At 40.7% G+C, this 14,392-nt stretch overlaps 1 protein-coding gene across 3 annotated transcripts in view; it reads right to left on the bottom strand.

Moving 5' to 3' along the window:
- Window positions 1-381: 381 nt before the first annotated feature.
- Window positions 382-14,392, bottom strand: part of POPDC1 (popeye domain cAMP effector 1) — a 50,745-nt gene continuing 36,734 nt past the window's right edge. For all 3 annotated transcript variants that reach the window (XM_070376540.1, XM_070376538.1, XM_070376539.1), the window contains one exon: window positions 382-4,040. In XM_070376540.1, coding sequence (XP_070232641.1) covers window positions 3,916-4,040 — 125 coding nt within the window. In that variant the 3' untranslated portion in view covers window positions 382-3,915. The remainder of the gene's footprint in view (window positions 4,041-14,392) is intronic.

The following is a 14,392-nucleotide window of genomic DNA, read 5'->3' as shown; positions in this document are numbered from 1 at the left end:
GAGTAGACCCAGGGGCCGTGTTCTGTCCCCTTCATGTGAGTCCTTGTATTGCTGAACCTTATGAAAACCAGAAGTGAAGTTTCAAATACAGTGGATTAAAAATCTGAAATACATGTATCCTCACATTGAAAGTCTGGAGGCTTCTCAGTCGCTGCATCCAGGCAGGACTGTCCACTGCCTCGTGGCCCACCCTTTTCATGACCAAAGGCAGCAAGATAGCCCGCCTTAGGAACTAAGTGGAGCTAACCCAGGAGCACGCCTTGTGCATGTCTGCTCAGATTGCCTAAACCAGAGCAATTCCCATAACCTCCGAAGGTTCTTGAACCTTTGGGCATTAGAGCAAACCAGCTACATATAAGAGAAATGAAATTTTAAAAAGTGTACATATTCCAAGTAAGAAGTTTATTTGATCAAATGACAAAATATGAAGATATTTTAAACTATAAAGCTCTATTCAGACAAAATGTAAATTTATTATAAAGTAAAATAATATCCATGTAAATGGCACCTAAAAGCAGAAAGAATGCAATTCCTATAAATACTATGTCTTTATAAAGCATTCACAAAATTCTCAGGTACTTTAAAACTAGGTTGTAGGTATATTGGTAAACTCTCTAAATAGTGCTTAAAGTGGGTTTCTTAAACTTCCCCTACAGTATGTCATGGGGGTCCTGTAATGATCAGAGTGTCAGTGAGATGTGTCGTGAGTGTGGAACAAACTTAAGTTCCCCGCACAGTCCTATCCCTTCACATGGAGAATTGGAATTAAGTGGATGGGAATTTCTAATCACTCTAGTTGGGCATAATTAGAAAAAGGTTGTGAAACCAGGTTAGGAAAAAGGGAAGGGAGGGGAAACATGGCAGAGTCAACGGTTTCTGCAGAGCAGCTTTACAAATGACCAGGAAAATGGATTTAAAAACAGTAACAGTGAATCCTTGGAGCTGCACCCCAGGGTCTGGACCAACCAGCATGCCCAAGGGCTCGGCTGGGTGCCACGCACACTAGCATTACATCCTCACCAGAGGGCAAGGTCGTCACCTGGGTGCCCCACGGGCAGAGCTAAGTGTACAGTTACATAACTTTCCCTACTAAATATTTTTTCTAGCATCTAAGTGACTCTGCCTTTGAGGCCACGATAGGACCTGGGAAGCAAGAATCGGCAGCTCCAAGTTACAAAATCAGAAAAGCTTCAGGTGTGTGGAAGGAGAACCAGATGCGACGAAGGTGGTGTCTCCCGGTGGGCACAGCACACTGTTGGCAGCAAAGCACAAAGCTACAAAATGACTAAAGTGAAGTGAACCATAGGGAGACACAGAAAAGATCCCAGGAGGCCAAGGAGGTAACTGAAAAATAACTATATAGCACCCATTATTACTAATTTAAATCTATAAACATCATAGGGCTTGTGCTATTATTTTATAAATACAACATTTATGAGAGCTTGCAGAATATTATAAATGCCACACATTCTGGTATAAATGTTGGCTCCAGCTTCATACAAGGAACTTGATGTTACATTTCAACATAGTGGATTTGGGGTAATAGAGTAATTTTTGTAGGCCATTTTCTGGACCTTGGTCACACAGCTAAGTGAAGGCCAGAAAACACAGGAAGCATTTTATTGGTCACTTTGGCAACAGATGTGTTTTTTATCTACATGTTATACAAAGATACACTTGTGTCCATGAATCTATAAAAATCATCCATAGGAGATCTTTTATGTTTTCTTATCTGCTTCATTGCTATCAAGTCTAATGGGAGGACTACTCAATGGCTTTGGCTCCTTCACTGTCATCCTTAGAGGGATGTATTTACAGATAGTTTTATGTTTCCTATTCAAGATAAGTGGCTCTTTGAAGATTCCTAATCTTGAGATTATAATCTTCATTATCGATGACACTGACACACACAAACACATTAAAAAAGTAAATTACTTCATATCACCTAATTTTAGCAGTGTGCTTTTAAACAGTGTGCTTTTCCAGCACTACAGAAAATAACCTCTAAACACATCCAGGTTGATCATTAGAAATGCTCCCCTCTGCTGTCTAAGGTTGATTAAGTGAGACGCGTCTGAAAATGGGTCAGGGTAAGAAAATCTCAAGGTTCTGTGGACTCACATAACATTACAAATATGGCTTTTGTAGAATCTAAAATTGCTTTCTACTTAGACAAGGATGTAATATCTAATTACTCTGTTGAACGATTTTATAAATTAGTCCTATGCATGTATAAACTCAATGGCCCACATAGCGTCACTTCAATAGTTAAAGTGGTGTTAACATCATTACTTCATACACTTGATTCAGGCACTGAGAGAGTTCAACCTGCTATATCTTATGTCTTAAAGTCAAGGTAAAGTCATTCATTCACCTTTGTTTCATTTCCCCAAAATAAAATCTTAATTTAGCAAACAGAAGAGACCACTACAGCAGAAAGTGAAATCAGCCTTTCTATGGTGAGGTTAACAAGCTATACATTTGATGGATGTGTTAGCTGGATACCCAGTCTGTGGAATTTTTCTCAGTGAGTGATCAAGCATGTAAATTTGACTCAATTGAAATTACTAAAATAACTGGCTTTAAAAAATGAGTTTAGGAAAATGAAGTGACCCTGGAGTACTTAAGTTTTAAATCTTCTTTCATAGAAATCACCTCTTGGCAAAAGATGCTTTTGGCTCAGCTCACCTGAAAATAATTTCATATGAACTTTTCTTGTTATTTAACATAATGGGACTAACTCAGAGTTGGAGTACACAAAATAAAGATAGAGGGGCACGATGGAGCACAGCTGTTCAGGGGGACTTCCCCCAAATGGGTGGCCTGTGAAGGGCCACAGTCACACTGACCCGCTAGATGACTTACGCAAATTTCCCAAGTACCACCATGTCTGGAATCACAACTGGTGGAAAAGAGAGATCTAGAATCAAGGTCCTCACAGCACTGTCTGGGTTGGGTGATTACGGCAGAGCTTGTGGTGGACTGTCTGCCTCACAGCTGTGTCTCCGTTTGCAGCCCTGGCATCTGGTATCTCACACACACACAGTAAGGAGCCATCTGTGCCCCTGGAGGAAACATCTGAACGTCAGAGTAGTAGCCAGAGAGTGCAGTGGCTCTGTCAGCCTCATCATTCTGTGACACTTCTTTGGCCGCTTGACTGCTGTAATGTGCTTCCTACAGCAGAGCATGGGGCGAGATGGCTCTACATCACACCCTTAGAAGGGTGACCCTGAGCTCACTCAGAACTGCTCCCACCGTTACCTTTCCAGGTCTAGGGTTCATCCCAACTTCCAAACAGTGTAATATCAGGGTAATGTGAGTAAAGTCTGACGAGCTTTGTCCATTATCAACCTATCCATACAGTGTCCACAAATGTGAGATATTCTAGTAGAATGATGTATCTGGCCTGAGAAAAATATACATGAGTCGCACCACATCTTTCTTTAAAATTTTCCAGCCAGAAAATCCACTGAGCAAAGCCTGAGATTCCCTGCTTTTTTTTTTAAAAACATTCCCTCCACCTCAATCAAATGGACAACCCCATTGCTACAGCAGAGAATAAACTCTCTGATGAAAGTGAACAACAGCTTGGAAAGATAAAGTGAAGGGGTTTGAAATGACAAAGCACTAAGATTTTTTAAAATTTAAATGATATCTAGAAAACACTGTGAAAATGTCTCTCTCAAAAATAGCACACATTTTAGTCAGAAGGCTCAGTGAAACTGAAAGCTGACCAGTAAAAAATGAAGGTAACCTTCCCATTTTTGAATTTCCCTCACTTTCCTGCCCTCCGACTCTACCAAGCTGGGTGTATGAAAGCAGAAAAAAAATCTAAAAGCCATGAAAAAGTGCTGGTATTTTTCAGGATCTCTCCAAGACAGTTTCCCTCTGGGTAACTTGAATCCTGTCTTGGGATCAAGGCCACTGACGAACTTTAAATGTATTTGGAGGTGCAGGTTCAAAGACGTCGTCGTCATCTTCCACCCCTTCTTCTATCGGTTTCATCCTGGGCGAGGCTCGCTGGTGTGGGGATGGTACATCTGTCAAAGACACAGAAAGGAAAACCACTTAATGTACAGCCTGCCCTGATACTGGCATGATGTATCAGTGAAAAACTCCAACTGGAAAATAAAACTCTCTGGGAGACTATAGCTGGCACCAGGAATGCAGTTTCCCTAATACTGCATTTTCTTTTATTTTTATTTAATTTTTAAAATTTTATTTATTTTTAATTGGGGGATAATTGTTCCACAGTGTTGTGTTGGTTTCTGCCATACATCAACAATAAATTGAATTTTTATTTTATATTGGAGTGTAGTTGATTTACAATGCTATATTTCAGGTGTACAGTGAAGTGATTCAGTTATACATACATCTACCCTATTTCAAATTCTTTTCCCATATAGGTTATTACAGAATATTGAGTAAAGTTCCCTGTGCTATACAGTAGTCCTTGTTGATTATTTTATACGTAGCAGTGTGTATATATAGAGGTTTCTTTGGCTCAGCAAGTAAAAATTTGCCTGAAATGCAGGAGAGGCGGGTTTGATCCCTGAGTTGGGAAGATCCCCTGGAATAGGAAGTGGCAGCCCACTCCAGTATTCTCACCTGAAACGTCCCACAAACAGAGGAAGCTGGTGAGCTACAGTCCAAAGGGTTGCAAAGAGCTGGACACGACTGAAGCAACTGAGCTTGAGTGTATATATGTGAATCCCAAACTACTATTTTATCCCTCCTCCCTCCACCTTTCCCCTTTGGTAATCATAAGTTTATTTTCAAAGTCTGTGAGTCTGTTTCTGCTTTGTAAGTAAGTTCATTTATATCTTTTTTTTTTAATTTCACACCTGATATCATATGATATTTGGTTTACTTCACTTAGTATGATAATCTCTAGGTCCCTCCATGTTAATGCATGTGTTTGCTAAATCACGTCAGTCTTGTCTAACTCTTTGCAACCCTATGGGCTATAGCCCACCAGGCTTCTCTGCCAATGGGGATTCTCCAGGTAAGAATACTGGGATGGGTTGCCATGCCCTCTTCCAGGGGATCTTCCAGACCCAGGGATTAAACCCGCGTCTCTTATGTTTCCTGCACTGGCAGGTGGGCTCTTTACCACTAGTGCCACCTGGGAAGCCCGGCAAATGGCATTCATTCATTCTTTTGTATGACTTAGTAATATTCTATTGTATATATGTGCCACATCTTCTTTATCCATTCCTCTGATGGACATTTGAGGAATGGACATTTCATTGCTTCCTCATCTTGGCTATTGTGCGTGTATCTTTTTGAATTATGGTATTCTTTGGATATATGCCCAAAGGTGAAACTGAAGGATCATATGGTAGCTCTGTTTTCAGTTTAAGGAAACTAAATACTGATTTCCATAGTGACTGCACCAATTTACATCCCCACCAACAGTGTATTAGGGTTCCCTGTTCTCCACACCCTTTCCGGCATTTATTAATTTGTAGACTTTTTGATCATGGCCTTCTGCCTGGTGTGAGATAATACTTCACAGTTCTGATTTCATCTGTCTAATAATTAGTGATATTGAGCATATTTTCACGTGGCTTTTGGCCATCTGTATGTCTTCTTTGGAGAAGTGTCTGTTGAAATCTTATTTTTAAAGTTATTCATTTAATATTGAGCTGCATGAGTTGTTTATATGTTTTAGAGATTAATCCCTTGTTGGTCGCACCATTTGCAAACATTTTCTCCCATTCTCTAGGTTGTATTTTCATTTTGTTTATAGCTTCCTTTGCTGTGCAAAAGCTTTTAAGTTTAATTAGGTCTCAGTTGTTTATTTTGTTTTCTGGAGCAGATGGATTCAAAAATATATTGCTGTGATTTGTGTCAAAGAGTGTCCTGCCTATGCTTTCCTCTGGGAGTTTTATAGTATTCATTCTTAAATTTAGGTCTTTAATCCATTTGGAGTTTATTTTATGTATGATGTTAGAGAATGTTCTAATTTCATTCTTTTACTTGTAGCTGTCTAGTTTTCCCAGCACGACTTATTGAAGAAATGGTCTCTTTTCCATTGTATAGTCTTGCCTCCTTTGTCATAGATTAATGGGTTTATTTCTGGGTTTCCTACCCTCTTCTCTTGATGTATATTTCTGTTTTGTGTGTGTGTGTGTGCGCCAGTACAACACTGTTCTAATTACTGTAGCTTTGTAATATAGTGTGAAGTCAGAGAGACTGATTCCTTCAGCTCCATTTTTCTTAAATTTGCTTTGCCTTCTCGGGTTATGTTTCCATAAAATTCTTTTCTCTAATTCTGTGAAAAATGCCATTGGTATTTTGATGGGAATTGCATTGAATCTGTAGACTGCCTTGGGTAGTATAGTCATTTTAACAATATTGATTCTTCTAATCCAAGAACACAGTATATCTTTCTATCTGTTTATGTTATCTTCAATTTCTTTCATTAGTGTCTTAATAGTTTTCAGAGTACAGGTCTTTCATCTTCTTAGGTAGGTTTATTCCTAGGTATTTCATTCTTTTTGATGTGATGGTAAATGAGATTATTTTCTTAATTTCTCATTCTGATCTTTCTTAGTGTATAGAAATGCAACAGATTTCTGTGTATTAATTTTGTATCCTACAACTTAACCAAATTCATTGATGAGCTCTAGTATTGTTTTCTGGTAGCATCTTTAGGATTTTCTATGTATAGTATCATGTTATCAGCAGACAGTCACAGCTTTACTTCTTTTCCAATTTGGGTCCCTTTTACTTCTTCTCTGATTGCTGTGTACGCCAAATCATTTGGGGCAAGACCAAATATTAGGGACCTTTTGGCATGGACTGAATGTCTTTGGACATTTTAGACAGCACTACATGGTCCTGTAAACATCAAGGACCTTAGCATGGACCAGATGTCTTATAGACCAATGTTCTGCAAGGCAGCAAAGTCAAGAAGCCGTTGTTAGTCCATGAGAACAGATGTAGAGAGGATGTCACTTCAGGTGCTTGGATGGTATAAGCTTCTCAAACATATGCAGTTCCCAGTGCTTTGCACCAAAGTCTGCTTAGGACTCAGAATGCACGTTCCTACATTAATATCATAGATGGTAATTTTAGTCCCTTGAAGGTGGATTTAACTCCTACTTTCCCTAAGGAATGGTTCTACTCTGAAACTATAGAACCTCCACCATCTGGAACATCATCCAAAAGAATATTTCTTGCCACCAACTGTCCAGTCACTCCCTGGACTTACAGGGGAGAGGGAGAGAGAGAAGGAGGGGCAAGGAGGAGAATCCAGCACGCAGGAAGGAAGAGCTGGATGAAGCAAATATAACCCAGAAAAGCAGCTGCTGCTGCTAAGTCACTTCTGTTGTGTCCGACTCTGTGCAACCCCATAGACAGCAGCCCACCAGGCTCCCCCATCCCTGGGATTCTATAGGCAATCCCAGGAACCTTCCTAGGAAAGGTTGCCATTTCCTTCTCCAATGCATGAAAGTGAAAAGTGAAAGTGAAGTCGCTCAGTCGTGTCCAACGCTTAGCGACCCCATGGGCTGCAGCCTACCAGGCTCCTCCGTCCATGGGATTTTCCAGGCAAAAGTACTGGAGTGGGGTGCCATTGCCTTCTCCACAGAAAAGCAGCAGAGGCCCTTATATCAAAGAAACCAAATAACCCATTCATTCTGTCTGTCCTTCATTCATTCATGCATTCACCAAATGCTAATTGAGCTTCTACTATAATGGACACCATGCTTGATGGAAGAAAAAAACAGTCTAAAAGTAAGAGTAGAAGTTATTATAAATGAGTGCATAGGCTTCTCAAGGTGCCTACTATTATAGCATACACAAACTCCCTCCTGTATAGTTCCCACATTCTGTGTCAGGCTCCACTTTATGAGGGTCTCCCTCAGCCCCACCCAGGCTTGTGCTATATTCTTGCTCTGCCCTCCAGCAGGGCGAGGTCAGTTAGCAATCAATATATCAGCAAATGCTGAACTCAGGCTAAGTGTAAGGTTGATGAAGGAGGAACAATGGGAGAAATCTGACTTTTCAAATACTTGCTCTACAGCAAAGAACAGTAGTGGGATCTTATGAAGACACAAAAAGGCAACAAGAAATTTATCAGGATCAGCTCTTAATCCCTAGCCAGAGGCAGCTGTGTACTCTACGCACAGGGGTGAGGGTGCAGAGCCAGTGGCCAAGACAGAGGCTCAGGAAACCCTTCCAAGGTTCAGATCCCTGCTGTGCAGCTTCCTGGCTGTGTGACCTGTCCTCCATTACTAAACCTCTCTAGGCCTGTTTCCACCTTTGTGGAAAGGAGACATTCACAGGACCTGCCTCATGGGGTTGTTCAGGGGATTAAACAAAATAATCATGGAATGTGCTTGGCACATATAAAATGTTGCTGTCATTTTTTTTCAAGATATATATATATTCCAACTTGGATAAAAAGTGTACATTGCTTATTTTAGATCGAATTTTGAGAACAGGATAAAGATACTTGGGAAAATGACTTCTGGGGACTCTGTTCCTTCCATTGACAGCTTCAGAATCAGTCACCATTGTTAGCACATCAATACCATCAAAGAAAGGATTCGTTTACATATAAATTATTTCACTTAAGTCTCTTTGGCGTATATAACATTTATCACTGTTTTCCAGTTAGAAATTCATATAACACCATTACATAAACATTAAAATTTTTTTTGTTAATTTTATTGAAGTATAGTCGATGTACAATACTATAAGTTGCAAGTATACAATATAGTGATTTACAATTTTAAAGGTTATATTCCACTTATAGTTATTATAAAATATTAGCTAGATTCCTGTGGTATACAATATATCTTTGTAACTTATTTATACATAGCAGTTTGTACCTCTTCATTCCCTACCTCTCTATTGTCCCTCCCCTTCCCTCTCCCCACTAGTAACCACTAGTTTGCTTTCTATAAGTCTGTCTCTTTTTTGTTATATTTACTAGTTCACTGTATTTTTTTTTAGATTCCACACAGAAGTGATATCATACAGAATTTGTCTTTCTCTGTGTGACTTATTTCACTTTAGCATAATACCTTCCAAGTCTACTCATGCTGTTGCAAATAGCAACATTTCATTCTTTTTTTATGGCTGAGTTTTTTTCAGGGGTACAAGGGGAAGCAAAAAGTATATACAAAAAGTTATATACAGTAACTGTCATTTATTTTAACTATATAGTCATTGCCATCTTGGAAGATGCCATGATCCACAGCTACATCTTTCAACATAAAAGATCATAATTATACAGTGCGGAGCTGGACTTTGGCAGAGCTAGTGTGTTTGTCATATATAAATGGAAATTGTTCTCTTTTCAACATTTGCAGTTAGTTAAAATACTGAGTTTGCAGGGAGACAACTACTGATGTAACTGGTAGAAAATCAGCTTCTATTAAAACAGTCTAGGAACACAATTCTGCCTTGAGCACAGCATGGGAGAATCTCTCAGACATATTCTTTTTATCCTTTTTCACACAGGTTACAGCAGACATACCAAACATAACCTGGAATTTGCATGTGAATTATTCAAATGGCAATGTAACCTATCTGTGTGACCTTGGGCAGGTTACTTCACTTCTCTGTGCCCCAATTTCTCTATCTGTAAAATAAAAGTCATAATAATGGCATGTATTTCATATGGTTGTTAAGAGGATTACATGACTCAAACTTATTAAATTCTTATATCTGTGCCTAGGATATCATAATCCCTTTGTAAATATAAGTCAGTAAAATGACTTAATAATATGGCCTTAGGAGAGCAATGGCCTAAATCATTAGAAAACTTGTTAAAATTCATCATCGCTCATAGGAATAGCAAATAAAGGAAATGAGACTTGTGCTCAAGTAGCATTTTGTGTTGCTCAGTGTAAGAGTGCAGCAAAATTGTCTATTATTTTTTTTAAGAAAAACAATAGCCATGACTTCCATCATATTTGTAGCCTCAAGTTATGATTGAATCTCATGAAATATTAACTTAGGCTGAGTATCTGCAATCAGATAAACCCTGAGAACAAGCAAAATGGCATGCCTACGAGCATCATGCCAAATCAATTATGCAGAGCATCCAGACGTACGAAGACCTACGATACACATAACACGAACATGCCCATTGCGTTTTGGCTGGGCAAGTGGGGAGAACTGGTCTGTAGATTTTAAGCCCATCTATCAAACTAGAGAACTAAACGTATAGAACTATCCAACCAAAGGCATGGAACTACAGGTTCTATAGCAATCTGAGATAGTTATCCACGTTGGGGCCAAAATGTTATCTGCCCCTTTAGCTACCTCACCAATCACTGCCTTTTTCTGTTGAGAGAGAATGAAGAGAGGAACCAATATAACTAGAAATGACGTAGAGAAACTCTGGAAGAACTTTTAGCTTCTCTATTGTCAACTGAAAAAAAAAATGCACAATTAAAAGTTGAGAACTATGTTTTATTTGGCAGACAAAACTGAGGACTTAAGCCCAGGACATAGTCTCTCAGATATCTGAGAGACTGGTCCCAGGAGGGAAGGGAGGGGCCTGGATATACAGGATTTTTTGTAACAAAGACCAGGTAGTCAGAATATCAAAAGGTTACTGTTAATTAAAGAAAACCAGACATCTCAAGTAATTTAGCACTTTTCTATGTATGAGAAGATGCAAGAGTTTGCACTGACTGAAATCACTCCTTTGCCGTGCACCTCAGCTGTCTGGGGCCAGTGTCCTGTGCTTTTTCATCCTGAGTCTCCTCAGGGTGTGTGATCAGGGTGGCTCCAGTGGTAACTGCTATGTGTCAGGCATCCTGTTTGAATCTTGAGTTCCCTCGGGGCTCACCATCAGGGTGGCTGTCATGAGATGACTTGACAACGGCAATATCTTGTTTACTGATACGACGGGAAGCATTTTTTTTTTTCATTGATGCGTGCTCAGTCAAGAATGCTGGAGTGGGTTGCTATGCCCTACTCCAGGGGATCTTCCCACCCCAGGGACTGAACCCACATCTCTTTTGTCTCCTGCATTGGCAGGCAGATTGTTTACCACTATTCTGAGAAAGAATTTATTCTGTTCCCACTCTATTTGCCTGAGAAAGGAAGAACTGTAGTCTTAGGATGTAACATTAAAAAGTAAAGCAAGAGTTAACTTCCAGTCCTGGGGTGACATCCAGGGGCCCCCCTCCCTCCTGGCCAACTTGCAATGTCCCAAATCCAGCCCAGTGTTTTCCTCCTCTTCTCTTGCTTTTCTCTCCTCGTGAACTGGTTTCTCCACTCTCCCCACCAAATTCCTCTCCACTCCGCAAGGTGAGCCTCAAGCCCTACCTCCTTCATTTGTAGTCTTCCCTAATTCCTTCTCTGGGGAGATTCTGTTTTCCACCACAAGACAAGTACTTGCATCCCTCCCTTACTAGAAAACAGGCATCTTGTGGGCTGTCATCACAGCCTTTTCTCTCAGGCAGCCTCTCTGAAGTACCCACATGTAGCTAGGTCCTTGATAACTACTTAGTACATGAGAAAAATCCCGCTCCAAAACTCTGCATGGGGCCTTCCCTGAGGACGTGGGGAAACCACACAACCACACACTGAACTCTGATGGGTCAAGTCCAAGTCCTGCCAGTGGGCCACCACCAGTGGCCCTCAAAGCATGCAGGTCTGTTTACAGTAATACCTCACTGCAAAAAGTGATTGTTATCACTGCCTTCTGTACTACACGCCTTGAGGGAAATCACTCGTATCACTGATGATTCGACAGTGCTTACAGCCCAGGCAGGAGTACCGTCCGTCCGAGTCAGCATCAGCGAGGTGCATCGGTGCTGTCACCTGCTACAGAGTTTTCATCCAGTCGGCCTAGACAATCCCCAAGAGACTACCTTGTGCAAGAGGCTAGGTTAAATGTTAGGGAAATCAAACCAAACCTAGTTTCTGCCTCTGTCTTCTCAGAAACTCCATTGTACAATAGAAGAGCAATTCATCCTCATGGCATCCATATCAGTATTTCTACTTTATACTCAGAGGCTAAAGCAGAGACAACCTGGACACCTAAGAAAAAAGAATAAATAGCTGGGAGATAATGTGGATGAACCCCGTTCCCACCAGAGAGGGAACCACTGAGAAACAGAACTGGTCAGGGCAAAGCAGGAGACGCTGACAGCCCAGCAAGATTGACAGCTAAAGATTTTTTTTTTCCACACGGAGAAGACTAAATTCAGGCTGTATGGTGCATTAGAGCCCACAAGTCCCCTCATCCCAGTTCCCACCACTGCGCCTGTTGCTGTTTTCTCCATCGAGCAGACGGATGCACTGGAAAGTGACCGGAATGAAGCCTGACTTACAGCTGCCAGAAGCCGCCAGCGCCAGCAGGCTGTCTGACCCCCGAGAGGAATCGGAGTCTCAGAGAGAGCCCACTCTTTGTCTCAGCCTCAGGTGGCCTGGCTTCTGTACCACTAAGAGCCAAGTATGACAGTCATCTGGCCCTACCTGGGAATCGGCCACAGTCACAGCCAGGAGCTTCCTGGAGAAGGAGTTCACTGACCCTGACCTGGTGGTCTCTGCCCTCTGTAGGAGAACCACTGGTTCAGTGGAAAGACTCAGAGGCCATCACCATGCTGCCAGAAATCATTTTTGGCCACTAATGAAAACCCAATTTGGAGTGTGAACAACAACAACAAAAGAATATCCTGCTTCAAGGGACTAGTTATATTTCAAAAATTGAGTGTTAATAAAAATTCTTTCTGCAAGCTTGCCCAGTTTTTCACTAACCTTGTGCACTGATGCATCATCAGAAGTTTGCCCAGAAGGCCCAATATCTTCCCTAAGTGTGAGAGCATGAGGAGAGAACAGAGGGAGAAATTGAGCTAATCTTTAGCTAAGTGCATTTTCAAATTACTTTTGCCTCTCAAGGACATGACGATGAGGTTCATGACCTCTGTATAATGCTTCACTTTTCATTTATTCCAAATTCTAGAGGGGCACATAATTCCATCTCCATAAATTTTCTAGGAAACTGATTTTTATCCTTCTTTTAAAGCCAGTTCTACAGTTGAGACACAGAAGTGGTTAACTGTATCTTTGATATTTATTATAATCAAGAAGCGATAACTAGCATTATTTTTGGCTTTTAGTTATCAATATCATCCAATTGCCCCTGGCTGCCAATTAACACAATTTATTCTAAAAGTAAATAAAACAAATGTCTCAGACTGAACTTCAATCCAGACTTATCAGGTGTGAACTTGTTAAACAGCTACATCAAGAATTACTTTTGCTTAGCAAAAAAAAAAAAAAAATTCTGTCAAGAAGACATATACTTGCTTCCATAGATAGCAAGGCCTGGAGAACACACACAGCAGAGCAGAACTGACTCAGCTGTGTGCCAATTCGGTGTGTTAGGTGGGAAAGAGAATGGGAGCACCAGGTAGCCATCCTGCTTAGGATGTAAGAGAGTAAGATTAAAAAACATGGGCTCTGAGCAAATGCAGAAGACAGACTTAGAGGAACCAAACAGTGGACACCTCTACTCATGCCAGACCACAGCAGGACACCCACAGGCGGCTTTGGATCCAGGAAGCAGGGTCTCTTCTCAGCACACCTGCTTAGCAGCTTGTGCGTGAACCTTGCTGAAAAGAAAAGGAGCTGGCAATGAAGAAGCGCTTTGCGTTCTTGAGGGTTGTTGCCGGCAGAGGCAAACCAGCCAGGCGCCTCCACGGAGGATGGGCTCAGGCTGCCCTGCCAGGCCTTGTACCTTAAAGTCCCGAATTAAACACAGGAAGCCTTCTTATACACAGACCCAGGGGATCTTACATAACCATCCGTCCAAACTCTCCTATAAGTGCTAAAAAATTAGGTAGGAGAAATGCCCTTTGACAGAACTCTATCCTTATTGAGCTTATTTCTATTTTGGTGTGCTTCTGATTACATGAGGGCCTGAGGGCTTCTCCTTGCAGGAGAAAGTAAACAGACATAGTTGTTCTTATTAAATCCAGAGTGAAGGTCACACTTGTTCCAGAGAATGAGTAAGTGACCTCAAGTTTGATCTTTAAGTAAGCAAAGGACCATGATATGAAGTTTGTCAAGTGACTTCTCTCTCTGCTTCAGAAATTTTAACAAGGAATGACACTTTTATAAACTCTCCAGTATAATTGTGGTAAGATGTTTTTCCCCTTTCCTTTGTTAACTTTGATGACATTTTCTTCATTCCTTTCAAAGTGTTCTTTTATTATGTTTAACCATCTGGCCGACTGCTTTAACAAGTAATTAAAAACCTTACAGGGGTTTAGAATTTTAATTAGATTATACATTTTTTGATGTATGAGGATGGGGAAAAATGTAATGGCTTTTTTGCTAGAAAAGGATTATCATCCCCTTTATGCCTTTGCCTTATGTATAAGACTTTGTTAAATTTAAAAAATGTGTTTTT

The sequence above is a fragment of the Bos mutus genome, chromosome 9 (genome assembly GCF_027580195.1).
Source record: "Bos mutus isolate GX-2022 chromosome 9, NWIPB_WYAK_1.1, whole genome shotgun sequence".
NCBI classification, from domain to species: domain Eukaryota; kingdom Metazoa; phylum Chordata; class Mammalia; order Artiodactyla; family Bovidae; genus Bos; species Bos mutus.
This window is presented reverse-complemented; position numbering and strand designations above follow the sequence as displayed.